This window comes from Lepidochelys kempii, chromosome 3 (genome assembly GCF_965140265.1).
Source record: "Lepidochelys kempii isolate rLepKem1 chromosome 3, rLepKem1.hap2, whole genome shotgun sequence".
NCBI classification, from domain to species: Eukaryota; Metazoa; Chordata; order Testudines; family Cheloniidae; genus Lepidochelys; species Lepidochelys kempii.
The window spans coordinates 184,224,878-184,252,351 of record NC_133258.1 but is presented as its reverse complement, the minus strand read 5'-3'; the positions used below and the strand labels follow the sequence as shown (position 1 = coordinate 184,252,351).

The 27,474-nt window shown below is 44.7% G+C and overlaps 1 protein-coding gene across 16 annotated transcripts in view; it reads left to right on the top strand.

Moving 5' to 3' along the window:
* Window positions 1-27,474, top strand: part of FOXN2 (forkhead box N2) — a 134,365-nt gene that overhangs the window by 40,423 nt on the left and 66,468 nt on the right. For 8 of the 16 annotated variants that reach the window (XM_073339250.1, XM_073339239.1, XM_073339240.1 and 5 more), the window contains exons 3-4: window positions 9,263-9,377; window positions 20,478-21,028. In XM_073339250.1, coding sequence (XP_073195351.1) covers window positions 20,492-21,028 — 537 coding nt within the window. In that variant the 5' untranslated portion in view covers window positions 9,263-9,377; window positions 20,478-20,491. Of the gene's footprint in view, window positions 1-9,262; window positions 9,378-9,429; window positions 10,599-19,435; window positions 19,509-20,477; window positions 21,029-27,474 lie in introns of those variants that run through there. The other 8 variants (XM_073339249.1, XM_073339243.1, XM_073339245.1 and 5 more) reach the window with 3 other exon arrangements.

Sequence of the window (27,474 nt, the reverse complement as noted above, 5' to 3'; positions counted from 1 at the left end):
TCTTGAGTAGGGTTGTCTGCTGCTGCTGGTACAGGTTCGGTGGGGCCCTCTGGTTTTGGGGTTGCAAGTACTGGATTCCGTGCTGGCTATGGTTCTGGTGCTGGTTGTTCTGCCGGTTTTGGTCCTGAGACTGGCTCTGTCTGGGTCTCTGGGACTGGATCCACTACTGCTGTTGCAGATGTTGCCGTGGGGTCCGGTTCCATCACCTCTGACCGGGTCCTGGTAGAAGTTTCTGGAACAGAGCTAGGTGTGACAGCTTGCTTAGCCCGGCTGCATGTGACCATTCCCACCCTCTTGGCTAGCTTCACACGATTGGCCAAGTCTTCCCTCAGCATGGGGATGGGATAATCATCATAGACTGCAATCATCATAGACTGCTGGTCCACGTTCCTGACCAGCCCTTGTACTGGACCGGCAACTTGGCTGTAGGCAAGTCAAAAGAGTTTGACTTGAAGGGTTGAATCGTCGGTTGGACCTCTGGGTCGATTAAATTGGGGCCCACTAAGGAAGCATGGATAGCCGACACTTGTGTTCCGGTGTCCCTCCACACGGTGACCTTCTTCCCACCCACACTCACAGTTTCCCTCCGCTCTGAGGGTATGTGGGCCGGAGGACCTCTGGTGTGATTCCGGTGCAATGAACTGTAATCTGTTGGGGTTCTTGGGGCAGTTGGCCTTTACATGCCCCAGCTCGTTACATTTAAAACATTGTCCAGCTGACGGGTCATTGGGGCGAGGTGGGTTGCTGGAGAATGGTGTGGTGGGACGATAAGGTGTCTGGAGTGTTCCTTGGTGTGTAGTTGGGGCCTTGGGCTGCCCCCGGTAGTAGGGTGTAGTCTGAGCTTGTCCCTTCTGGTATCCGCTCCAACTGCGACCAGGGTTGTTTCTCTCTCCTCCCTCCACCCATTCTGTTCCGGTTTGCCTCGCCTCTCTGGCGGTCTGGGACTGCTCGTATCGATCAGCATAAGAAGCAAGACTTTCTGCTGAGTCCATTTTCTTATCCCATAAACATTGTTTTATATCCTCCTTGGAGATATTCAGGAATTGCTCCTGAGTCATCAAATCACACATTCCTCCAAAGTTAGTTACACCCCTTCCTTTGACCCATTTATCTAACAGATCCTTCATCTGGTTTATATAAGCCACATTACTTCTTCCAGGTCCTCTCTTAAGGGTTCTAAATTTTACTCTGTAAGTTTCAGGTGTAACTTGAAATTGCTTTAAAACCAAATCCTTGAATTTATTATAGTTAGAAGCCTCATCAGTAGGCATCTTATTGAATATGTCCAGAGCCCTTCCAGTCAATTTTGCGACCAATGTGGTCATCTTGTGAGCTTCAGGAATTTGATAGAGTGTGCACAGTCTCTCAAAGGTGAGAAAATATTCAGCAATATCACTGGATTCATCATACTGTGGACATAGTCGCTCACATTTGTAGATTGTTGGGTAAGGATTGTTAGGGTTATCCGGTATATTCTGCTGAGCCTTTGCCTTCTCCATCTCCAGTGCATGCTTCTTCTCTTTTTCCTTCTCCTCCAGTTCTTTTTCCCTTGCCTCCATAGCTCTCCTGTGGGCAGCCTTGTGGACTTTTTCTGCCTCTTTCGCTGCCTCCAATCTGGTTAACTCCAGTTTGTGTTGTGCCTTGGTTTCTGTAATCCTAGCCTCTCTGTTTTTTACTAACTTTACATCCGAGAGTTAGAAAGAAAACCGCAAAACAAAACCAAAAAACCTGGCTTGTAAAATTTTGCTGTGCTGTAATGTGATACCTATATTCTCTGGTAGCTCTTCTCAGTGTACAGAAAAATCCTTTAAAAAAAACCCTAACACCTCTGTCTCCAGGCAAATAGACAGAAAACCCTCTAGCTGCTCTGAGCTTAAAAAAAAAACCCTCTTCAGGTTTGTGAAAAACTTGTGAATTTCCCTGCAGGAGGTTAACTACCCTGCCTTTAGGTAGAGAAAACTCCAGCTCAAAAAAGAAAAATCCCTTTGTTATGCCTGCTGCTCTGTCCCCCAGGCAGAGACACAGAATTTACAGCTGCAATCCTCCTTTACAAAACCTTTTAAAATCCTGTTGTGCTTCTGGTTCAAAATGATCTCAAAATGATCTCAAAAAAATCTCAAAATGATTTCACCGCTCTGCCACCATGTCAAGGTTCCTTCCCCACTCTGAACTCTAGGGTACAGATGTGGGGACCTGCATGAAAGACCCCCTAAGTTTATTCTTACCAGCTTAGGTTAAAAACTTCCCCAAGGTACAAACTTTGCCTTGTCCTTGAACCCTATGCTGCCACCACCAAGTGTGTTAAACAAAGAACATGGAAAGAGCCCACTTGGAGACATCTTCCCCCAAAATATCACCCCAAGCCCTACACCCCCTTTCCTGGGGAAGGCTTGATATAAATCCTCACCAATTTGTACAAGTTTGAACCCAAACCCTTGGATCTTAAGAACAATGAAAAATCAATTAGGTTCTTAAAAGAAGAATTTTAATTAAAGAAAAGGTAAGAGAATCACCTCTGTAAAATCAGGATGGTAAATACCTTACAGGGTAATCGGATTCAAAACATAGAGAATCCCTCCAGGCAAAACCTTAAGTTACAAAAAGACACAAAACCAGGAATATACATTCCATTCAGCACAGATTAATTTTACCAGCCATTAAACAAAAGGAATTCTAACGCATTTCTAGCTAGATTACTTACTAACTAACAGTTGTAAGGCTGCATTCCTGATCTGTTCCTGGGAAAAGCATCACACAGACAGACAGACCCTTGTTCAATATCTTTATTAGCGATCTGGAGGATGGAGTGGATTGCCCCCTCAGCAAGTTTGCAGATGACACTAAACTTGGAGGAGTGGTAGGTATGCTGGAGGGTAGGGATAGGATACAGAGGGACCTAGACAAATTAGAGGACTGGTCCAAAAGAAATCTGATGAGGTTCAACAAGGACAAGTGCAGGAGAAAGACTTAGGACGGAAGAATCCCATGCACCGCTACAGACTAGGGACCGAATGGCTCGGCAGCAGTTCTGCAGAAAAGGACCTGGGGGTTACAGTGGATGAGAAGCTGGATATGAGTCAACAGTGTGCCCTTGTTGCCAAGAAGGCCAATGGCATTTTGGGATGTATAAGTAGGGGCATTGCCAGCAGATCGAGGGACGTGATCATTCCCCTCTATTTGACATTGGTGAGGCCTCATCTGGAGAACTTTGTCCAGTTTTGGGCCCCAAATTACAAGAAGGATGTGGAAAAATTGGAGAGAGTCCAGCAGAGGGCAACAAAAATGATTAGGGGACTGGAGCACATGATTTATGAGGAGAGGCTGAGGGAACTGGGATTGTTTAGTCTGCAGAAGAGAAGAATGAGGTGGGATTTGATAGCTGCTTTCAACTATGTGAAGGGGGATTCCAAAGAGGATGGAGCTCGGCTGTTCTCAGTGGTGGCAGATGACCGAACAAAGAGCAATGGTGTTAAGTTGCAGTGGGGGAGGTTAGGTTGGATATTAGGAAACACTTTTTCATTAGAAGGGTGGTGAAACACTGGAATGGGTTACCTAGAGAGGTGGTGGAATCTCCTTCGTTTGAGGTTTTCAAGGTCAGGCTTGACAAAGCCCTGGCCGGGATGATTTAGTTGGGGATTGGTCCTGCTTTGAGCAGGGGGGGTTGGACTAGATGACCTTCTGAGGTCCCTTCCAACCCTGATATTCTATGAGTCTATGCTTTCCTGCAGTCTTGGTCGGTGCGCATGCTCTCTGACAGTGCAAGCGTCAATGCATTCAGCTGGGTCCTGTCAGTCTCAGAGGAATGCATCAAATCACAGAACATTTCTTCCCTTGTCTGCTTTTTTCGCCTTCTAATCTGGGACAGCCTTTGTGCTGATGTGGAAGAAACGCTCACAGAGAATGTTGCAGCTGCAAGGGAAAACATACATCGTTGAAAACACAAGATTAACTCTTGCAATGAATGAAACACCTCACAGCAGTAAATACATTCCCTGAGGTACACGGCCACATTTTGTCTTTTAAAAGAAGCGTCTACCAGTAAGGTACAACACATGGCAGAGCGCTGGGCAGCAGATTTAGGTTTGCGGGCAGGCATGGTAAGCACACAAGAAAGGATAGGCAGTGTGAGGGCACACCCGAGGACATTTTTTGGTGTGGAAACTCTTGGGACATAAACAGGCTTTTCCGGGAACACCCTTTGCGTGGCTGTACTGGCTGCCACTGTATTCCAATTGTTTAGTTCCAATTAAACATTAACCACAATTGCATTTAACCTCTGTCGTATGATTACAAGTGTGCACTCACCAGAGGTGCTTTCCCCGCCATCACTCTCCTGCAACAGTAGGTCCTGGGAGGGGATTGGCTCCAGAGTTAGGAAAAGGTCCTGACTGTCGGGGAGAATGGCTCCTCCGCTTGCTGCGCATTCTCCCTCTCCTTCTCCTCCTCATCAACAATGTCCTCCTCGTTGTTGCCCGTGGCCGCCTGGGGCCCCTGGGAGGTATCCATGGAGAGTGTTGGGGTACTGGTGGGGTCCCCTCCTAGAATTGCATGCAGCTGCTCATGGAAGCGGCATGTCTGTGGCTCAGAACCAGAGTGACTATTCGCCTCCCTTGTCTTCTGGTATGCTTGCCTGAGCTCTTTTATTTTCACATGGCACTGCTGTATGTCCCTGGTATAGCCTTTGTCCCCCATGCCCTGGGCGATTTTGGCATAGATGTCAGCATTTCTTCTGCTGCTTCGGAGCTCTGCCTGCACAGACTCTTCTCTCACACATCAATCAGATCTAGTGTCTCCTGTATGCTCCATGCTGGACCGCATTTGTGGCCCTGGGCAGTGATGGTCAGCTGTGGTGGTGAGCTCTCCACGCTGATCAAACAGGAAATGAAATTCAAAAGTTCCCGAGGCTTTTCCTGTGTACCTGGCTGAAGTGCAGTGGAGTTGAAAGTGCTGTCCAAAGCAGTCATATTGGAGCACTCTGGGACACCTCCTGGAAGCCAAACCCATCAAATTACACAGCGTTGTGTCTATACTACCCCTAATTCGACCCGGGAAGGTCGACTCTAGCACTACTTCTCTTGCCGAGGTAGAGTATGGGTGTTGATTTTACAAGCCCTTTAGGTTGGCGGAAAGGGCTCGGTAGTGTAGACATGTAGATTATATATTCAACCTAATGCAGCAAATGTTGATCTAATGCCATAGTGTGGACCAGGCCTAGGTCAACCTAAGTTTTAGGTATAGACCAGACCTATGTTTGATTCAGTCTCTTGTACCTTGTGCTAGAAGTATTGCAGCAGCAAGTAGATTTAGTCTGAGGAAAAGCCTGTGAGACTAACAGTGAAGACTGAACCAGTGGAGTAAAGCCACTTTAGGTACCAGTGTTGCAGTGTGTCCATACTGTAAAGATGTTTTAGTTGCAGTTTTGGCCCATGTCCATACTTACACTGTACTACTGCCTTCTGAGTACCCGTGACACAGCAAAACCAGCACAGCTTCCTGGAGCAGTGGCTTCTGGGACATCTTGAAAGCCTTCTTTGACCTTTTCTTCCATAATTGCCCTGATTTCCAACTCCCAGAATTCTCTCAGTACTGGTGCCATTTCCTAGCCGTCTTCTTAAAGTAGAGGATGGAGTGAATTCACTGTTCTTGCCCTTTAGGGAGAGGGTTTCTGTTGGAACTTTTGGAAAGCTGTCACAAAGCTACTTAAAAAAAAAATCTCAGATTTCTAGAATTTACTATGAAACTACTTTGAAAGTTTCTAGTTTCTGGTGCTTTCAAAAGGGAAATCTGACTCTCTCTCCTAATTTGGGTTATATTGGGTCTCTGCTGGGAAGTATTTTTACAATGCAAAGAGAGCTTCAGTTGTTGAATGGAGATCCTGAAATAGTGACAGCAGGGGGTTGGACTAGATGACCTCCTGAGGTCCCTTCCAACCCTGATATTCTGTGATTCTATGACACACTAAGGATCTGCCAAGGATCCAATTTGGGGATATATCGTCTGTGACCCTTTGATATTATAGTCTGTTCCTTATTTGGTGGCAGGTTGCTATATAATGTAATGGTATATCTACTTTATTTTTCTTTTCTGTTATGGTCACACACAATTTTTCTTCACTGCTTTTTTTTAATGGAGAGTCTTTTATAATTTCTGATAATTGGAGGAAATGACTTTCTTAAACTCTCCAATATTTTGGACATTGGAATGGAAAATATGTCGTCTTCAGTTTCTCCTCTGTTGCATTGGTTACACAGATTTTCATTTCTTTTCATGCTTCATTTTGTCTTCCATTTTCCATCTCTAGAGGAATAATTCTATATTTGGTAAAAGTCTGCCTTAGTTTTTCACATTTAACTGGTGAGATTGGGTTGTGTAGCATTCTGTTTTGTTTTCAGTAGGGCTGTCAAGCGATTAAAAAAATAATCATGCTGTTAATAATAAAGTACCATTTATTTAAATATTTTTGGATGTTTTCTACATTTTCAAATATGTTGATTTCAGTTACAACACTGAATAATATTTGCATTGTAAAAAAGAAACAAAAGAAATAGTATTTTAATTCAGCTAATACAAGAACTGTAGTGCAATCTCTTTATCATGAAAGTTGAACTTAACAAATGTAGAATTATGTACAAAAAACTGCATTCAAAAATAAATCAATGTAAAATTTTAGAGCCTGCAAATTCACTCAGTCCTACTTCTTGTTCAGCCAATTGCTCAGACAAACAAGTTTGTCTACATTTGCAGGAGATAATGCTGCTGGTTTCTTGTTTACAATGTCACCTGAAAGTGAGAACAGGTGTTCGCAGGGCACTGTTGTAGCCAGCTGTGACATTACGCTCCATATTCTTTATGGAAATACGCTTATGATATGGATATAACATAACTGAGATGTACTTTATGCAAGATGAATCATGTAAGGTATCATTGGAAAGGTTATGATTTACTGAATGTGTTTATCCAAATTGTATGCATGCATCATTTTTGTATCTGAAGCTGGGAATACTGACCATGTCTCTGTGGGGACGAGGGATAGCTCAGTGGTTTGAGCATTGGCCTGCTAAATCCAGGGTTGTGAGTTCAATCCTTGAGGGGGCCATTTAGGGGTTGGTTCTGCTTTGAGCAGGGGGTTGAACTAGATGACCTCCTGAGCCCTTTCAACCCTGATATTCTATGATTTCAAATGTGCTATGTTGGATGAGGCTTATTGAAAAAATGCACACAAGCTTAAGGATTACCCCAGGAATTGTGTGCAATAGAAACCTCTCAGAGATAGCTCTACACAGTAGGAACTGTTTGACCAAGGTCACAGCAAAGAAACTTTTCAGCAAGTGGGGGGAAGATATAAAAGAGGGACAATGACAACATGAAGGACCTCACTCTTCCTACAACAACATACTTGAAAACACCTGAGGAACAAAGACGGAACTGTTGGAAGTGATGGTCCCAGACTGGAAGGATTTTTAGCCTGTGTAAGAAAACCTGGGAAAGCCAAGGCAATTTATGCCTTAAGAATCTGCCAGCCTGTTTGTCACTCAGAGTGAGAATTTGCTAATTTGTATCCTACCTATCTAGTGTGTTAAGATCAGTTTGTGGCTTTTGTTTATTTACTAAGGTAATCTGCTTTGTTCTGTTTGCTATCCCTTTAACCACTTAAAATCTACCCTTTGTAGTTAATACACTTATTTTGTTTATTATTAAACTCAGTTTATGTTATTTCTAACTCGGGGGGGGGCAAGAAGTCGTGCACATCTCTCTTCACATTGAGGAAGAGGGTGGATTTCTATGAGCTTGCGCTGTGTAGATTTTCTATACAGTGCAAGACAGTATTATTTTGGGGTTATCTCCCAAAAGGGGTGTGCACATGAGTGCTGGGGGAGTCCTCTCACACAGAGCTGATTTCAGTCTGTGTCTGCAACGGCGTGTGGCTCTACCTATATGTGTGTGCTGCAAGAGGTCAGAGACCTTAATTCAGCAAAGCAGGGAGTGGGAACCTAGGCTGCTTGAGCAGGAGAGGCTCAGTGAAATCCCAGTATATCAGATGGCATCCCAGAAGGGGGTGGGGTCCAACCCGTCACACCAGCATTGCAAGATATTTATGTGCCAGATGCGCTAAAGATTTATACGTCCCTTCATGCTTCAGCTATCATTCCAGAGGACAGGCACCAATGCTGATGATGGGTTCTGCTTGATAACGATTCAAAGCAGTGCAGACTGATACATATTCATTTTCATCATCTGAGTCAGATGCCACCAGGAGAAGGTTGATTTTCTCTTTTCGTGGTTTGGGTTCTGTAGTTTCCACATCGGAGTGTTGCTCTTCTAAGACTTCTGAAAGCATGCTCCACACCTCATCCCTCTCAGATTTTGGAAGGCACTTCAGATTCTTAAACCTTGGGTCGAGTGCTGTCTCTGTCTTTAGAAATCTCACATTGGTACCTTCTTTGCATTTTGTCAAATCTGCAGTGAAAATGTTCTTCAAACAAACGTGCTGGGACATCTTCGAGACTGCTAAAACATGAAATATATGGAAGAATGTGGGTAATACAGAGCGGGAGACATATAGTTTTCCCCCCAAGGAGTTCAGTCACAAATTTAATTAATGCATTATTTTTTTAACGAGCGTCATCATCACAGAAGCATGTCCTCTGGAATGGTGGCCGAAGCATGAAGGGGCATATGACTATTAAGCATATCTGGCACGTAACTACCTTGCAATGCTAGCTACAAAAGTGCCATGCGAATGTCTATTCTCACTTTCAGGTGACGTAAATAAGAAGCGAGCAGCATTATCTCCCCTAAATGTTTGTCTTAGCAATTGGCTGAACAAGAAGTAGGACTGAGTGGACTTGTAGGTGCTAAAGTTTTACATTGTTTTATTTTTGAGTGCAGTTATGTAGCAAAAAAAGTCTACATTTGTAAATTGCATTTTCACAACAGATTAATTAAAAATTACTATTTATTTTGTTCATTTTAACAGTGCAAATATTTGCAATAAAAATAATTTAAAGTGAGCACTGTACACTTTGTATTCTGTGTTGTAATTGAAATGAATATATTTGAAAATGTAGAGAAAAAAATATTTAAAATAAATTTTAATTGGTATTCTATTGTTTAACAGTGCAATTAAAACTGTGATTAATCACAGTTAATTTTTTTGAGTTAATCACGTGAGTTAACTGCGACTAATCGATAGCCCTGTTCTTGCATGTGACTTGTACTTTTATGCAGTAGATCTTTAAGGTCTAACGTTCATTTATTTCAGTTTCCGAGGATCACTTCTATCTTTTATGATCCTGCATCTGCTTGTGAAACAATGATGGCTACAATAATCTTTCTTACAGGATCTGGAAAACGTCATGTGGCAGCGTGGGTTCACGGTATGATGACATTTTGATACATCATCAGTTGTTGATGCAATATGAATCATGCTGAATTTGTCTCATTGCAGAAACTGTAAGAAATGGCTGTGCTAGGAGTGAGTTTTAGTCTCCATAATGATTAAATCCATGGCATCTTTGAGATTTTCAGTAAAGCTATGTTGTCTACTGTGAAAGTCAGGTTGTATGGGTTCAAGAGGGTGCTAAAAGGCAGATATATTAGTCCCAGAATGTTAAAGGCCCTCTTCCCTACTAACTGAGAAGCGGTTACCAAAGGTCAATTAGGGACAACTGAATCCAATTAAGGGCTGCCTGAAGCATTTAAAAACCCTCCTCCTCTGGTGAGAGAAAGGGAGAAGAGAGACAGAAAAACGGCTGCCAAGCTAGTGCAGCAGGGAAAGAAGCTGTTCTAGGCCATGTCTACACTACGAAAGTACTCCGATTTTACAGAAGTCGATTTTTGGGAACAGACTGTATAAAGTTGAGTGCATGCATCCACACTAAGCACATTAATTTGGCAGTGTACCGTGACAGTACCGTGGCAAGTGTCGACATTCCGAGCGGTGCAGTTCCCACAGTTCCTGTAGTCCCCGCTGCCCATTGGAATTCTGGGTTGAGCTCCCAATGCCTGATGGGGCCAAAAATTTGTCGCAGGTGGTTATGGGTAAATATCGTCAGTCAGCCCTCCCTCCCTCCCTCTGTGAAAGCAACAGCAGAAAATCATTTCGCGCCCTTTTCCCTGGATTGCCCGCGCAGATGCCATAGCACGGCAAGCATGGAGCCAGTTCAGCTCACCGCAGCAGTTATGACCATTGTAAACACCTCGCGCATCATCGTGCAGTTTATGCAGAACCAGCACCTGAAAAACCAGGCGAGGAGGTGACGGCAGCATGGTGATGAGGACATGAACATAGATTTCTCTAAAACCGCGGTCCCTGGCAATTTGGAGATCATGGTGTTACTGGGGCAGGCTCATACCGTGGAACACCGATTCTGGGCCAGGGAAACAAGCACAGAGTGGTGGGACCGCATAGTGTTGCAAGTTTGGGATGATTCCCAGTGGCTCCGAAACTTTTGCATGCGTAAGGGCACTTTCATGGAACTTTGTGACTTGCTTTCCCCTGCCCTGAAGCGCAAGAATACCAAGATGAGAGCAGCCCTCACAGTTCACAAACGAGTGGCAACAACCCTGTGGAAGCTTGCAATGCCAGACAGCTAACGGTCAGTCGGTAATCAATTTGGAGTGGGCAAATTTACTTTGGGGGTTGCTGTGATCCAAGTAGCCAACTCAATCATTGAACTGCTGCTATCAAAGGTGACTCTGGGAAATGTGCAGGTCATAGTAGATGGCTTTGCTGCAATGGGATTCCCTAACTGTGTGGGGCTATAGACGGAACCCATATCCCTACCTTGGGACCAGACCACCAGGGCAGCCAGTACATAAACCGCAAGGGGTACTTATCAATCAGTGGTGGATCGGAAGGGACGTTTCACCAACATCAATGTGGGGTGGCCTGGAAAGGTTCATGATGCTCGCGTCTTCAGGAACTCTGGTCTGTTTAAACGGCTGCAGAAAGGGATTTACTTCCCAGACCAGAAAATAACTGTTGTGGATGTTGAAATGCCGATAGTTATCCCTGGGGACCAAGCCTACCCCTTAATGCCCTGGCTCTTGAAGTCGTGCATAGGCACCCTGGACAGTAGTAAGGAGCTGTTCAACTATAGGCTGAGCAAGTGCAGAATGGTGGTAGAGTGTGCATTTGGACATTTAAAGGGTCGCTGGCGCAGTTTACTGAGTTGTTTAGACCTCAGCGAAATCAATATTCCCATTGTTATTGCTGCTTGCTGTGTGCTCCACAATCTCTGTGAGAGTAAGGGGGAGACGTTTATGGCGGGGTGGGAGGTTGAGGCAAATCGCCTGGCTCTGAATACGCGCAGCCAGACACCAGGGCGGTTAGAAGAGCACAGCAGGAAGTGCGATGCATCAGAGAAGCTTTGAAAACCAGTTTCATGCCTTGGCAGTGTACTGTGTGACACTTCTATTTGTTTCTCCTTGAGGAAAACCCGCCCCTTTGGTTGCCTCTAAATTCGCTGTAAGCCACCCGCCCTCCGCCCTTCAATCACAGCTTGCTTGCAAAGGAAATAAAGTCACTGTTGTTTAAAAACCATGTATTCTTTATTAATTGATTATAAAAATAGGGAGATAACTCACAAGGTAGCCTGGGTGGGGTGTGGGAGGAGGGTAGGAGGGAAGGAAAAGGCCACTTCAAAACTTATTGAATGACAGCCTTCTGTCCACTGGGGTGGAGAGCCCGGAGCCTTAATTCCCGCCCCCCCCCGCATTCTTGGGTGTCTGGGTGAGGGGGCTATGGAACTTGGGGAGGAGGGAGGGCGGTTAAACAGGGGCTGCAGCGGCAGTCTGTGATCCTGCTGCCGTTCATGAACCTCCAACAGACGCCGGAGCATGTCCGTTTGATCCTGCAGTAGCCCCAGTGTTGCATCATGCCCCCTCTGATCTTCCTGCCACCACCTCTCCTCACGTTCATCGGCCACTTCCCTGTACTCTGCTATTGTGTCCCTCCACACATTCTGCTGAGCTCTGTCAGTGCCGGATGACTGCATGAGCTCAGAGAACATTTCATCGTGCGTGCATTTTTTTTGCCGCCTTATCTGAGATAGCCTTTGGGACGGAGGAGGGAGACTTGAAACATTTGCAGCTGCTGGAGGAAAAAAAAAGGGAGTGAAGTATTTAAAAAGATACATTTTACAGAACAATGGCTATATTCTTTCATGGTGAACAACACTATTCACATTACATAGGACATGTGATTTTGGTACAAGATCGCATTTTGTATCTTATATTGAGTGCCTGCGGCATTGGTGTTTAGAGATCACACACGCAGTGCCGGGCAGCAGAATTCGGCTTGCAGGCGGCCATGGTTAGCCGTAGTCTTTTGGCTTCTGCAACCTTCATAACATCAGCGCCCTCCTCTCCCATACCAAGCAAATCACGTTGAGTTGGCCATTTAGTGCTGCGGTTTTCCTGTTAACGTGCAGCAGCAGAAACCAAACTAACACCCCCCCCATCCAATTCTCTGGGATGATTGCTTTACCCCTCACCCGACTGCGTGGCTGGTATCAGGGAAGATCCCTGCTAGCCAAAAGCAAACAGCTCAGCGCCAATGCCACCCCTTCTCCCGCCCACTGCTTGGCTAACCGCGGGGAGGATTTCTTTTCAGCCCACAGGCAAACAGCCCGGTAGGAACGGCCGCCTCTGAATGTCCCCTTAATTAAATTCCTCTATTTCAACCAGGTTACCATGAACGATATCACTCTCCTGAGGATAACACAGAGAGATAAAGAACAGATGTTGCTTGAATGCTAGCATTCACCGGGACCATACGCTGCCAGGCTTTGTCATGCAGTGATACCCAATTACTTGCTACTAGCATGGCATGGTAAAGTGTCCTACCATGGAGGATGGAATAAGGCTGCTCTTCTTCCAGAAACCTTCTGCAAAGGCTTTTAGAGTACCTCCAGGAGAGCTTCATTGAGATGTCCCTGGAGGATTTCCGCTCCATCCCCAGACATGTTAACAGACTTTTCCTGTAGCTGTACTGTCCATGAATGCATCCCAAGTCCTCAGGGCTACTTAATCATTAAAAAACACTTGCTTTTATTACATGTATTATATTTACAAAGGTACACGCACCAGAGCTCCCTTCTCTGGCTTAGTTGGGTTGGGAGGGTATTTCAGTCAGGGTGAAAAAAAGATCTTGGCTGTCAGGGAGAACAGTGTGCTGTGTGCTCTCCTCAAGCTCGTCTTCCGCCTCCTCATCTTCCCCGTCCACAAAATCCTCAGGCATGGCGGAGAGTACCCCATCATCGGAGTCCACGGACAGGGGTGGGGTAGTGGTGGCAGCCCCCCCCTAGAATTGCATGCAGCTCAGCGTAGAAGCGGCATGTCTAGGGCTCTGTCTCGGAGCGTCCGTTTGATTCTTTGGTTTTCTGGTACGCTTGTCTGAGCTCCTTAAGTTTCATGCTGCACTGTGTTGCGTCCCTGCTGTAGCCTCTGTCCCGCATGGCCTCGGAGATTTTTTGAAATGTTTTGGCATTTCGTATTTTGGAACGTAGTTCTGATAGCACGGATTCCTCTCCCCATACAGCGATCAGATCCAGTACCTCCCGTTCGGTCTATGCTGGAGCTTTTTTTCAGTTCTGGGACTGCATGGTCACCTGTGCTGATGAGCTCGCTTGGCCAAACAGGAAATGAGATTCAAAAGTTCCCGGGGCTTTTCCTGTACAATGGCAACGTCGATTTCAGCGCTAATCCCCTCTTTGGGGAGGAGTACAGAAATTGGTTTTAAGAGCCCTTTATGTTGAAAAAAATGGCTTCGTTGTGTGGACAGGTGCAGGGTTAATTCGATTTAAAGCTGCTAAATCCGACATAAACTCGTAGTGTAGACCAGGCCTTAGGGTCAGAGGCTATGCTCCTTTCCATAGGGGAAAGAGTGAAGCCTGAGTGCCTGTTGGGGGAAGGACTTACACCCCAGGACAACCAACAGGATGACACCCTGCACCAGTGGGGAGGCAGGGTAAGGTACCCCCCTGGGTTTTTTTGGTTTATGAGACTTTTTTTCCTTTTTGGTTGGTGAAGGATCACCTTTAGGCCTACCCTGAGGCCTACCCTGAGAATATGACCAAGGGAGCTCAGAAGGGGGAAGGCAAAACCTTGCCTGGGGTGGGGTTGATTACCCCAGGCCCACCATTGCCAGAGGGAGAAGTGCTAAGTCTGACGAGACGAAGGAGGTGTCTTGCCACGCTACACTTAAAATGCGACAGTAGCATAGCTGTAGCACTTCAGTGTCAACACTTACTACAGAGATGGGTGGGGTTCTTCCATCGCTGTAGGTAATCCACCTCTCCAGAAGGTGGTAGCTTGATCGACAGAAGAATTCTTCCATTGACCTAGCGCTGTCTACACCAGGGGTTAGGTCAGCTTAACTACATCTCTCAGAGCAAGGGTGGGGAGTGGGGTCGGGGGCTTGCTGGTCGGATTAAAAGGCTTGATGGGCTGGACGTACGGCTCCCAGAAGCAGCGGCATGTCCCCCCTCTGGTTCCTACATATAGGGGCAGCAGGGGGCTCCACACTCTGCCACCGCCCCAAGCGCCGGCTCTGCAGCTCTCATTGGCCAGGAACTGCGCCCAATGGGAGCTGCAGGGGCAGCACCTGTGGACGGGGCAGTGCACAGAGCTGCCTGGCCGACTCCGCACCTCTGCATAGGAGCTAGTGAGGGGACATGCTGCTGCTTCCGGGAGCTGTTTGAGGTAAGTGCCGCCCGGAACCTGCATCCCTGACCTCCTCCCGTGCCCCTGCCCCAGTCCTGATCCCCCTCCTGCCCGCTGAACCCCTCAGTCCCAGCCTGGAGCCCCCGCCTGCACCCCAGACTCCTCATCCCCAGCCCCACCCCAGAGCCCGCACCCCCAGCTGGAGCTCTCATCCACTCCCCCAACACCCCAACTCTTCTGCCCCAGCCCAGATCCCCCTCCCATATTCCGAACCCCTCTGATCTGACCACAGCCCCCTCCAGCACCCCAAACTCCTCATCCCTGGCCCCTCCTCAGAGCCTGCCCCTTCAACCAGAGCCCTCACCCCCTCCTGCACCCCAACCCCCAATTTCATGAGCATTCATGGCCCACAGTACAATTTCCATACCCAGATGTTGCCCTCAGGCCAAAAAGTTTGCCCACCCATCCCAGAGTGTGGATTTTTCACATCCTTGAGAGACATAGCTATGCCAATGTAACTTTTAAGTCTATATCAGCCCTAAGAGTACTGTTTGTCTGTTGGTTTTGGTGACGTCTATACACTTGCCCACTAAGAACTAGACTAAGGATTTATATGCACTATAAAATTTTACCAAGTTTGTAACCAGGTTTTCTCTTGGTTATCTTGATGCATGGTTCATTTCCAGACACACAGTTCCTAATTGCAGGTGTGGAGTGTTACAACCCCACTGTCGAGCAGGAATGTAGCAGGATTGTTGAGGTGGAACCACATTCTAATATGACTTTGGAGATGGGAGTAGATCTGTAACAGAGCTGGCCAGCCCTGTTAGTTCCTAGGTTGTCTTTGGGGGAGTACATCCCAGGTGCATTGAATGATGTGTTACAGGAAGCACTCTGGTCATTCCAGAGACTAACCAATTTATTTGAGCATAAGCTTTCGTGAGCTACAGCTCACTTCATCGGATGCATTCAGTGGAAAATACACTGAGGAGATTTATATACACACAGAACATGAAAAAATGGGTGTTTATCATGCACACTGTAAGGAGAGTGATCACTTAAGATGAGCTATTACCAGCAGGAGAGTGGTGGTGGTGGGGAGAAAACCCTTTGTAGTGATAATCAAGGTGGGCCGTTTCCAGCAGTTAACAAGAACGTCTGAGGAACGGAGAGGGGGGAAGGGGGAGGAATAAACAAGGGGAAATAGTTTTACTTTTTGAATTGACTCAACCACTCCCAGTCTCTATTCAAGCCTAAGTTAATTGTATCCAATTTGCAAATTAATTCCAATTTAGCAGTCTCTCGTTGGATTCTGTTTCTGAAGTCTTTTTGTTGAAGGATAGCCACTTTTAGGTCAGAAATTGAGTGACCAGAGAGATTGAAGTGTTCTCCAACTGGTTTATGAATGTTATAATTCTTGACGTCTGATTTGTGTCCATTTATTCTTTTACGTAGAAACTGTCCGGTTTGACCAATGTACAAGTCAGGGGGCATTGCTGGCACATGAAGGCATATATCACATTGGTAGATGTGCAGGTGAACGAGCCTCTGATAGCGTGGCTGATGTGATTAGGCCCTATGATGGTGTCCCCTGAATAGATATGTGGACACAGTTGTCAACGGGCTTTGTTGTAAGGATAGGTTCCTGGGTTAGTGGTTCTGTTGTGTGGTGTGTGGTTGCTGGTGAGTATTTACTTCATGTTGGGGGGCTGTCTGTAGGCAAGGACTAGCTTGTCTGCCAAGATTTGTGAGAGCGATGGGTCGTCCTTCAGGATAGGTTGTAGATCCTTGATGATGCGTTGGAGAGGTTTTAGTTGGGGGCTCAAGGTGACGGCCAGTGGCGTTCTGTTATTTTCTTTGTTGGGCCTGTCCTGTAGTAGGTGACTTCTGGGTACTCTTCTGGCTCTGTCAGTCTGTTTCTTCACTTCCGCAGGTCGGTATTGTAGTTGTAAGAATGCTTGATAGAGATCTTGTAGGTGTTTGTCTCTGTCTGAGGGGTTGGAGCAAATGCGGTTGTATCGCAGAGCTTGGCTGTAGACAATGGATCGTGTGGTGTGGTCTGTGTGAAAGCTGGAGGCACGTAGGTAGTAATAGCGGTCAGTAGGTTTCCGGTATAGAGTGGTGTTTATGTGACCATCGCTTATTAGCACCGTAGTATCCAGGAAGTGGATCTCTTGTGTGGACTGGTCCACGCTGAGGTTGATGTTGGGATGGAAATTGTTGAAATCATGGTGGAATTCCTCAAGGGCTTCTTTTCCATGGGTCCAGATGATGAAGTTGTCCTCAATGTAGCGCAAGTAGAGTAGGGGCATTAGGGTACGAGAACTGAGGAAGCGTTGTTCTAAGTCAGCCATAAAAATGTTGGCATACTGTGGGGCCATGCGGTTACCCATAGCAGTGCCGCTGATTTGAAGGTATACATTGTCCCCAAATGTGAAATAGTTATGGGTGAGGACAAAGTCACAAAGTTCAGCCACCAGGTTTGCCGTGACATTATCGGGGATAGTGTTCCTGATGGCTTGTAGTCCATCTTTGTGTGGAATGTTGGTGTAGAAGGCTTCTACATCCATAGTGGCCAGGATGGTGTTTTCAGGAAGATCACCGATGTTATCACCGATGTTATCACTGATGGATTGTAGTTTCCTCAGGAAGTCAGTGGTGTCTCGAAGATAGGCTGGGAGTGCTGGTAGCGTAGGGCCTGAGGAGGGAGTCTACATAGCCAGACAATCCTGCTGTCAGGGTGCCAATGCCTGAGATGATGGGGCGCCCAGGATTTCCAGGTTTATGGATCTTGGGTAGCAGATAGAATATCCCAGGTCGGAGTTCCAGGGGTGTGTCTGCGGATTTGTTCTTGTGCTTTCTCAGGGAGTTTCTTGAGCAAATGCTGTAGTTTCTTTTGGAAACCCTCAGTGGGATCAGAGGGTAATGGCTTGTAGAAAGTGGTGTGGGAGAGCTGCCGAGCAGCCTCCTGTTCATATTCCGACCTATTCATGATGACAACAGCACCTCCTTTGTCAGCCTTGTTGATTATGATGTCAGAGTTGTTTCTGAGGCTGTGGATGGCATTGTGTTCTGCACAGCTGAGGTTATGGGGCAAGTGATGTTGCTTTTTCACAATTTCAGCCCGTGCACATCTGCAGAAGCACTCTATGTAGAAGTCCAGTCTGCTGTCTCGACCTTCAGGAGGAGTCCACCTAGAATCCTTCTTTTTGTAGTGTTGGTAGGAAGGTCTCTGTGGATTAGTATGTTGTTCAGAGGTGTGTTGGAAATATTCCTTGAGTCGGAGACGTTGAAAATAGGATTCTATACAGAACTGTATCATGTTCGTGGGGCTGGAGGGGCAGAAGGAGAGGCCCCGAGATAGGACAGATTCTTCTGCTGGGCTAAGAGTATAGTTGGATAGATTAACAATATTGCTGGGTGGGTTAAGGGAACCAATGCTGCGGCTTCTTGTGGCATGCAGTAGTTTGGATAATTTAGTGTCCTTTTTCTTTTGTAGAGAAGCAAAGTGTGTGTTATAAATGGCTTGTCTAGTTTTAGTAAAGTCCAGCCATGAGCAAGTTTGTGTGGAAGGTTGTTTTTTTATGAGTGTATCCAGTTTTGAGAGCTCATTCTTAATCTTTCCCTGTTTGCTGTAGAGGATGTTGATCAGGTGGTTCCGCAGTTTCTTTGAGAGCATGTGACACAAGCTGTCAGCATAGTCTGTGTGGTATGTAGATTGTAATGGATTTTTTACCTTCAGTCCTTTTGGTATGATGTCCATCTGTTTGCATTTGGAAAGGAAGATGATGTCTGTCTGTATCTGTACGAGTTTTTTCATGAAGTCTTCTGCTGGTAATAGCTCATCTTAAGTGATCGCTCACCTTACAGTGTGCATGATAAACACCCATTTTTTTCATGTTCTGTGTGTATATAAATCTCCTCACTGTATTTTCCACTGCATGCATCCGATGAAGTGAGCTGTAGCTCACGAAAGCTTATGCTCAAATAAATTGGTTAGTCTCTAAGGTGCCACAAGTACTCCTTTTCTTTTTGCAAATACAGACTAACACGGCTGCTACTCTGAAATCTGGTCATTCCATCACACTGTCCCCACTTTGCTATTGCATTGAATTCCCTGATACAAGGGGTGAATGGAATTCTTGAAAATTCTGGCATCATGGAATTTGCCAGGCCAGCCTGTGTTAACTCATTTAAACAATATTGGTATGCTCAATGCCAAATATCCACAGGATAGAAAGATTTGAGGTTGTAGAATACAGTGGTGTTTTGTAGGGAACAGAGAACAACCAAATAGGCACTGCACTATTGGTGGAATCTAGATTAGTACAAAATTTCCAGAACCCTGTGTGCCGTGTGGTTCGGAATGATCTTGAAAATCATCTACAATCCTATATCGCCTGGTGCCAACATCTGAGGCGATATGGGATAGCTGACCAGATTTTCCTAAAATATACTGTTGCAAACACTTTGTGCATCTTGGTCATGTGGACAGGCAAACACCACTGGATTATGGTTGTGCTAAATTGTATTAACTGAAACCATGTCTGATGGGTGCATCAAAACACCGATTCACTGGACATGATCCCATCTGTAGTGTAGAGGGGCCATAAGATCACAACTTCACTTTATAGATAGGGCTTTTTGCAATTTAAGTCCTAAGGGGGGAAATCAAAACATTTATAAGGAGGGTTAATTATAAAATATATGTAATTAAACAGTTAATGGGAGAACTGAACATATTAGAGACCACTTATTCAGACCGCTTCTCTCATTTTGTTGTGCAGAGCCACTTTACAGAAGTTGATCTCAATGTAGCCACTCCTGTTGTATCTAATAAGGTATAGCAACTTCCAAATAGTTAGCATAAGTTCAGTAATGAGTACCCAGTCAGAAACTGGTGGGAGTTTAACACCTGGTTGAGACAATTTCACAAAGATTCAGATGGTCCCAGGCTTTGAATAGCTATATCCCAACACATTTATAAATGTATTATAGTTAAGGTTGCATGTCTGTCATGGAAGTCATGGATTCCATGACTTCCTGTCACCTCCATGACTTCTGCAGCCACCGGTGCGACTGGCTCCGGGGCTGCCCAAGCAGATCAGGCAGCTCCTGGGCCAGCTTTACTGGCTGCTGCTGGGGCAGTTGGGTGTGGAAGGGGGCTCAGAGCAGGAGCAGGGGACTGGGGTGCGGGGTGATGCTTACCGAGGGGGAGAGACTCCTCGGAAGCGGTTGGCATGTCCCTGCAGCTCCTAGGCGGAGGGGCCAAGGGGCTCTGCACACCGCCCCTGCCAAGAGGTGCATCCCTGCAGCTTCCCTTGGCTACAGTTCCCCGCCAATGGGAGCTACGGAGCTGGAGATTGTGGCGGTGGCAGTGCACAGAGCCCACCCTGGCCTTCTCTCTCCTTAGGAGCTGTAGGGACACGACGGAGCTGGTAGGGAGCCTGCCAGTGTCGCTGCCCCCCCTCCCAGCACCAGTGGGGGTCCTGGGCTGTGCGTCGCTCTTCGCGGCGCCCCCAGACCACCACCCCAGAGCACTTGCAGCCCCCTCGGCCCAAGTTTTAGTTTGAGGTATATAGTACAAGTCATGGACATGTCACGGGCGGTGAACTTTTGTTTACTGCCTGTGACCTGTCCATGATTTTTACTAAAAATACCCATGACTAAAATGTAGCCTTAATTAAAGCTACTGAGCAGGATAGAGGAGATACAGTACTGAATTTCCTTTGGTTTTGTTGGCTTAGTGGCTGCAGTTGGATAAGATTTTTAAGACTTATATTGATTTATAATTGTTTTCTTTGTTATAGACAAGTAAAATTAAATGGGTCCAGTAACTGGGATGACTCCAGATAAGAAAGCTGAAGCACCTGGAGCAGAAAAGGCTGCAGGATTAAGACAGATTTACAGAATGGGAAGCTTGCCTGAAGCAGTTGATGCTGCTAGGCCGAAGGCCACGCTAGTGGACAGCTATGATGATGATGATGAGCTCACAAATTTGAACTGGCTTCATGAAAGTACTAATCTTCTAACATACTTCAGTCTTGGAAGTGAGGGTCTTCCAATTGTTAGTCCTATATATGACATTGAGGGTGATAATGTGCCATCTTTCTCATCATCCTGCTACCAGAATCTGGAAAAAAAATCAGCCACTTCCAAACCTCCTTATTCCTTTAGCCTTCTCATTTACATGGCTATTGAACATTCTCCTAATAAAAGTTTGCCAGTCAAAGAAATCTACAGCTGGATTCTGGAACGCTTCCCATACTTTGCCACAGCACCCACAGGGTGGAAGAACTCTGTTCGACACAATCTTTCCTTGAATAAATGTTTCCGAAAGGTGGAGAGAAGCCATGGCAAGGTGAGACGTATGGAAAAAATGTTTTTAACAGATATAAAGTGTATTAGGAAATAGGCTGTTTTTTTTATTTTTAAGGAATTTTGGGTGGGGGTGTACAGTACTAATATTAGATATACTTGTATATTGAAATAATATTTTACATGTATAGCTTTTTCTTTTTGCAACTCCAAATGCAACTTGGAAATGTCACTTGTGATAAGGTACATTTTATTTCATACAGTATTTTTATTTAGCAATGTCATAAGCAGAGCGGGCAGTGACAGCTGTAGTTAAAGTTGCCTAGCACTCTCCTTAGACGGCCCTGTGTTCAGTTGCCTATAACTTTGCCTTACAAGTTTGGGCTAAAGTTTCAGGCTCAGGATATTTTTTGTTTGTTTGTTTTAAATTTCAGCAAAAATAGCTCAGTTGTTTCTGAAAACTAGGTTTGGAAAAAAAAATGTTTTGCCTATGTCAAAAAATTCTTGAAATTCTCATGCTTCCAGGCTTTGGAATCTTTAAACTGGTGAGGGGGCTTCCTTGGTGCTGGAGAGATGCGTTTTGCTGTCCTTGTGAAAATCCACCCAGAAGTAGCTGAGTTATAAGCCCCTGAGAAAAAAAATCACTTGTTTGCATGTGCTCAGTTGGGGATTATTAGCGTATGACAGCTAAAATCTGTGAAGATTCTGTTTATAGTGAGCATGGTCTGTCTTAGGAGCAGGAGTTTCTTGCAGTTGATGCTCCCAGGAACGAGGGATGACTGTGGTAACCTCTAGAGCAGGAATATTGTTTCTTTTATCTTCTCTATGCTCTTCCTGCTGACATTCAAACAGCGTGGGGGAAACTGAAGAAACAGCCTAACTGATGTAGAGGGGTGAGGAGCAGAGAGAAGAACCAGAGGCAGGCTGGGAAAAGGGGACAGGACCTGGCAGGAGGAATAATAGTGACAGGTTGGCAGGCACAAGAGCCAAGGGTTTAAGAGCAGAGCCTACAGGAACAGAATGGGACAAGACACAAGAGTCTGTGACTACTAGACTGCATTGTCCTCCAGAAACTGAAAATAGAACCTAGGATTCCTTATTCTGAACATTCTTCTGTAGTCTAGCAAATAGCTGTGAACCTCATGGTAATGTGAGTATTACATCCTTGTCTACCAAGCGGTAGAGGTCTGTGCTGTGGACCTAAACGTCTGAACTCTATTGATAAACCATGTGGTTAGTATGGCTTCACATGATGGAATTTCTGTAGTCAGAGGTCCTGTGGGAGGGAAAAAGGGAGCTAAATTAAAGTTGCCCAGTCAGTCTTAATTCTGGCATTTCTTAATTTGTCAGTGCTTGACTTTGCAACCTTGTCATTCTTTTAACATAGCTTTTTTTGCATGTAGTCATATGATTTACTAACATTCATTTTCAGATAAAACGTCTCTTGCTCAAATTAGTTTGCCTATGTTTTTTGTTCTATGCTTTTATTTCTCAGCTTTCATTTATTTCAATATCTGCATCATTTTCTCCTTGTTCAAGTGGAACACTAAGAAATATTTCAGGTTGCTTCAAATCTAGTTTCAGTGCAGTCTTAAATGACGAAGTGAATTAGTAAAGTTTCAATATTTTCTTACTGCTAATACTAATAGAAACCCTCCCCCCATAATTGAAGATGCTGTCATTTTAATGAAAAAATTAAAAATCCCTGAATTAACACATTTTCTCTATAAAAGCCAAATCAAAACATAATTGCCATTTACACTAGGAATAGTGTCAAGTAATCTAATGCACAGAACAGTAAGTAAGGGTCCACTTTTCTTTATTTTTTGAAAAAAGGCCGTAGGAGAATAGGCATTATTCAGAAAAATGTCTGTCCTGAGCCATGTGACCAGTGATTTTTGTTCCACACGGAGCCAGCTCTTGACTAGAGAATTTACTGGACCAGGGGTTCTCAAACTTCATTGCACCCCGACCCCCTTCTGACAACAACAATTACTACATGACCTCAGGAGGGGAGACCGAAGCCTGAGCGGGCCTGAGCCCCATTGCTCCAGGTTGTGGGGGGACAAAGCCAAAGCCTGAGCCCACCGTCCTGGGGGACCAAAGCTGAAGCCCATGGGTTTCAGCCTGAGTCAGGGGATATGTAGTCTGAGGCCTGCTGCCCAGGGTTGAAGCCCTCAGACTTCAGCTTCGGCCCCAGGTGGTTAGGGCTCGTGCTTTGACTTTGGCCCTGGGCTCCTGTAAGTCTAAGCCAGTCCTGGCAACCCCATTAAAATGGGGTCGCAACCCACTTTGGGGTCCCAACCCACATTTTGAGAACTGCTGTACTAGACGACAATAGTCTATGTCACAGAATTTACAATGTTGAAATCCACATTGTGACAAACTATCTGGCATGGTTAACAATCTCTGCTTGGAAAAGGCCTGTACTTGAATAAGTAGTGATGCTTCAGACAAGTACTGAAGTATGTTGAAGGAACTGTATTGCACGAAGAAGCTAGAACATCATCTGCTCCCACTATGCCTGACTTTAATTAAAGTAGTCCTTCACTTTCACAAGCACCAAATTTGCATTTAAAAGACATAATTAAAAAGTTCACTGATTCATTCCTACCATGCTGTGCTGTGATATTACAATCACCACAGAGTGCTACGAGAGAGCTTAGACTTGGACTGTATATATTGTGTCAGGTGAGTGATTGCATTTACTACTGTGGACTGTACCTAGTTGAATGTTATATACATATATGCAAACAACCGCCTCCCATAATTCAGTAGTGACTGTGATGTTACCAAATGGCACATGGAGGTAGATTGCTTGGGGAGCCAGCTGGTTGTGGCAGAGAAGGGTGTCATGCATTTCAAAAGAAGAAAAAATAATCAAGTCCATCTACTGTTTGCTTCTTAGACTAGTCATTGGAAGCATTAAAAACATATGTTTAAGATTATTGTCCTGTTATATTTTAAACACATACATATCAACTTTAATCATAGCAATCAAACATGGAAGGGGAAGCTTGTGTCTAATTTCTCTTCAGGAGATCTAAGATGAAGGCCTACAGGTCATGCTAACTAAATGTTGACATATTACAAATGGAACTAGAGGTGACTGACAAAATAGTAAGGTACTTAGGATTCTGGATGCTTCTTTGATTTCTGTCCATCAGCTCAGCAAAGTTGATGGGGCTAAATGAAGTCCTCCCACCACTTTCTGTCTTGTACCAGCTTCATGGCTTCATTCATCTTTAAACCTTTTTCTGTGTCATTCTTCACCGTTTCTATCCAGTGCATCCTCGGTCTTCCTCTATTTCTAGTTCCTTGTACTTCGGTATGTATTGCCATGCCATGGTATCCTTTCCAGGACCATTCCTGACATGTGTCCAAACCATCTCAGTAATCTTTCTTGAATCTTCTGTAACCGCGTTATTTCTTGCCCTAGCCATTTCCTTATCACTTTTTTATTTTGTTCTGTCTTGAAACTCACAGTATTTTCTCCTCAGCTAGATCATTTGTGCAATCAATATCTTACATTCATTGGCTTACCTCATATTTCAACGTTCTGACCCATATGGCAGTGTCAGCATGACAGTTGTCTCATAGACACTTATCTTTGTCTTTATCAAAATGTCTTTAGTCTTCCAGATATTACAGAATTTTCTCAATGCAGGAGCAGCTAGTTTGATTCTTATTTTAATATCCTCTTCGCAGTTCTGATTCTTTGATACTAATACTCTAAGGCACACAATTTTTTCCACTTGTTCTAGTTCTTTTTTGCTGGCATTAATTTTTACCTCTTACTCTTGTCTTCCAGTTGCATAGTTTTAGTCTTATCTGTTGATCTTCACTCCAGATTTTCTGCTATCCAAGTCTACTTTGTCAGTTATTCTCTGTATCTATTACTTAGTCAGTGCTATCAGTTCTATATCATCTGCAAATCTAAGATTGACCTTCCACATACCATGACTCCTCTTATTTCATCTCTCAGTGCTATAGCCATTGCTGCTTCCAATACCATGCTGAACAAATCTGGTGTTCATCCGTGTCTCGCTCCTGTGGTCAACCTGAACCGTTCCATTAGCTTCCTGTTTACTTTAATCATACTCATTGACTTTCTCTAGATATTTTCTATCAGCTTGATCATTTTCTCAAGGATGTCCTATATTCTCAAGACTTAGAATGTGGAGAAAAGGGTTATGGCATCGAAAGCCTTTTTACAGCAACTTTGGCATCTATAATATGTTTAGTTGTGTTCAGTGTACTACTGTGGTATCCGTCTTCATCTTGGTCTAAATACAGCCTGTTCCTCTGCAAGCGCAGCATACAAATACCTCTTAGAGTAACTCTACACTGCAGTATAAGCCCATGCTTGAGTCCGGGCTTAAGGCTAACCTCCCTTGCATCTACACTGCAATTTTGCTAACCCAGAGCTCGGACCCAAGTTCCCAGGACCCTGCAGGGCTGGAGAGTCCAAACTGTGTTGCTTTGCAGTGTAGACATAGCCCTGCTTCACTCAGATCTCAGGAGTCATCCAGAAGTATCCAGCAATTCCATGGGACAACTTCCTTAGTCCTCTCTATCCCAACAATCTGCAGTCCACACTACTGAAAATGGAAGTCACACCCCCCTTTGCAAACGGCAGAAGCTCAGGTCAACATTAACCCATTCTGTTCTGATCACCGATCTGCAAGCACACGATCAAACATCCTCCTGGGTTTGCAATGGAGAGAGAGCTGATCAAGTCCTTTGTAAAGTGATCTGCTTCCTGGTAAATGGCAGGGCGGGCAGTAAAGTTTTCCCACAGTGCACCACAGTCCTAGTGCTAGAGTGGTCACATTCTGGGGAATAGCACTAGGGAAATGGATATGGTTACTTTGACTCAGGTCTGAGCACTGCAGTGTGAATGCCAGAGCCCTAGTTCAAGCATGGGTCAGAAAATTCTTAACCTAGAGTTAAAATACAATGTAGATGCTCAAGCCCGGTATTTCCCTAACATGGATCAGCTTACTACAGTCCCATTAACCCTGGGCTTACATTGCAGTGTAGACATACCCTTATTCTCCTCTGCAGTGTCTTGGTGAAAGCTTTTCCTGGCACACTCAATAAGTTGATTCCTTAGTAGTTCTTTGACACTCTCATTATCACCTTTTTTATAGATCTATACTATTATAATTTCCCCCATGTTTGGCACTTGTTCTTGCTTGTAAATCTTGTTGACTTGCTTGTGCATTGCCCTTATCATGTATTCCTCACCTGCTTGCAACAGTGCTGCAGTATGTTGTCACTTCCTGGCACCTTTTCCTTTTTTCAAACTTCCTGTTGAGATCTTTACTACTACTAAGAATTCCAGTTTCCGCTCTCCCTCATTTATAGTGGGAAGCTTTTCCAGGACAGTTTCATCTACAGTTTTATGCATGTTGCACAGCTCTTCAAAGTATTCTTTGCATCATTTATACTGTTCTTGTTCATCCTCAATTTTTTGCCCCGCCTATCTTTCACTGCTGACATCTTCCACTTGTGTCCCACTCAGTTCTCTTATCTTGCAATACAACCGCAGTGTCATGATTCTCTTTACATATTCTTCTGCTTCTTAGCATTGTTAAGTTATCTAGTAATTTCTCTCTCAGCTTTCTGTTTTATCTCTCTGGTCAACCTATTGTATTCAGCTTTTAGATTTGAGTCTTCCTTTTTATTTTCCTTCAGCTTCCTATGCTTGTCACTCACCTGCAACTCAACTCCATCTATTATACACCTTGTTTTCATCATTTAGGCCTTATAGCCCAACACTTATTGATCTGCTCTTGTAATCCCATCTTTTACGCCATCTCTTCAACGTTCATTTTCCACATGGCTGCTTTGTATTTTCCCCCTCATATCTGGCTCTTTCAGTTTGTCCACACCATAGGTCTTAGTTCTTCGTACTTTTTCAGTTGCTCTCAGCCTCAACCTCATTGATGCCAACAACATATGATCTGATAACAGTGGCAAATGATATATACAACACACTCAATTTCCATCTGTGATTCACACGTGCAAAGTCTATCATGTTCTTTGTTTGGCCATCAGATATCCAAGTCCAGTTTCTCTGAAGCTTTCTTGTTGAAAAAGTGTGTTAGTTATCACCAGGCTGTTACTTAGGGAGATATTTAGTAGCCATTCTGCACTTTCATTTTCTTGAACATATCAGAATCTGCCTATCGTTCAGAAATTCCAATTTGATCCACTTTCTCATTAATAACTCCCATAACCAACAATACATTTTGTCTTGAAACCTGTTGTATTGTTTTCTGTAGCTGTAAAATTAGTCAGTTTCTTTCTTGCGCGCTGCTGAGGTCGGTGCAGATACTTGTACTATTATGACTGCACTGGATTTGATTCTGAATATTGCCTTTAGCATATGAAGAATTTGCGGGTTAAATGCAATAAGATCCTGGCTTTCTTTGGCTTTAGCCCAATGCAATTCCATCCTATGTCTTCCATCTTCTTTTCCTG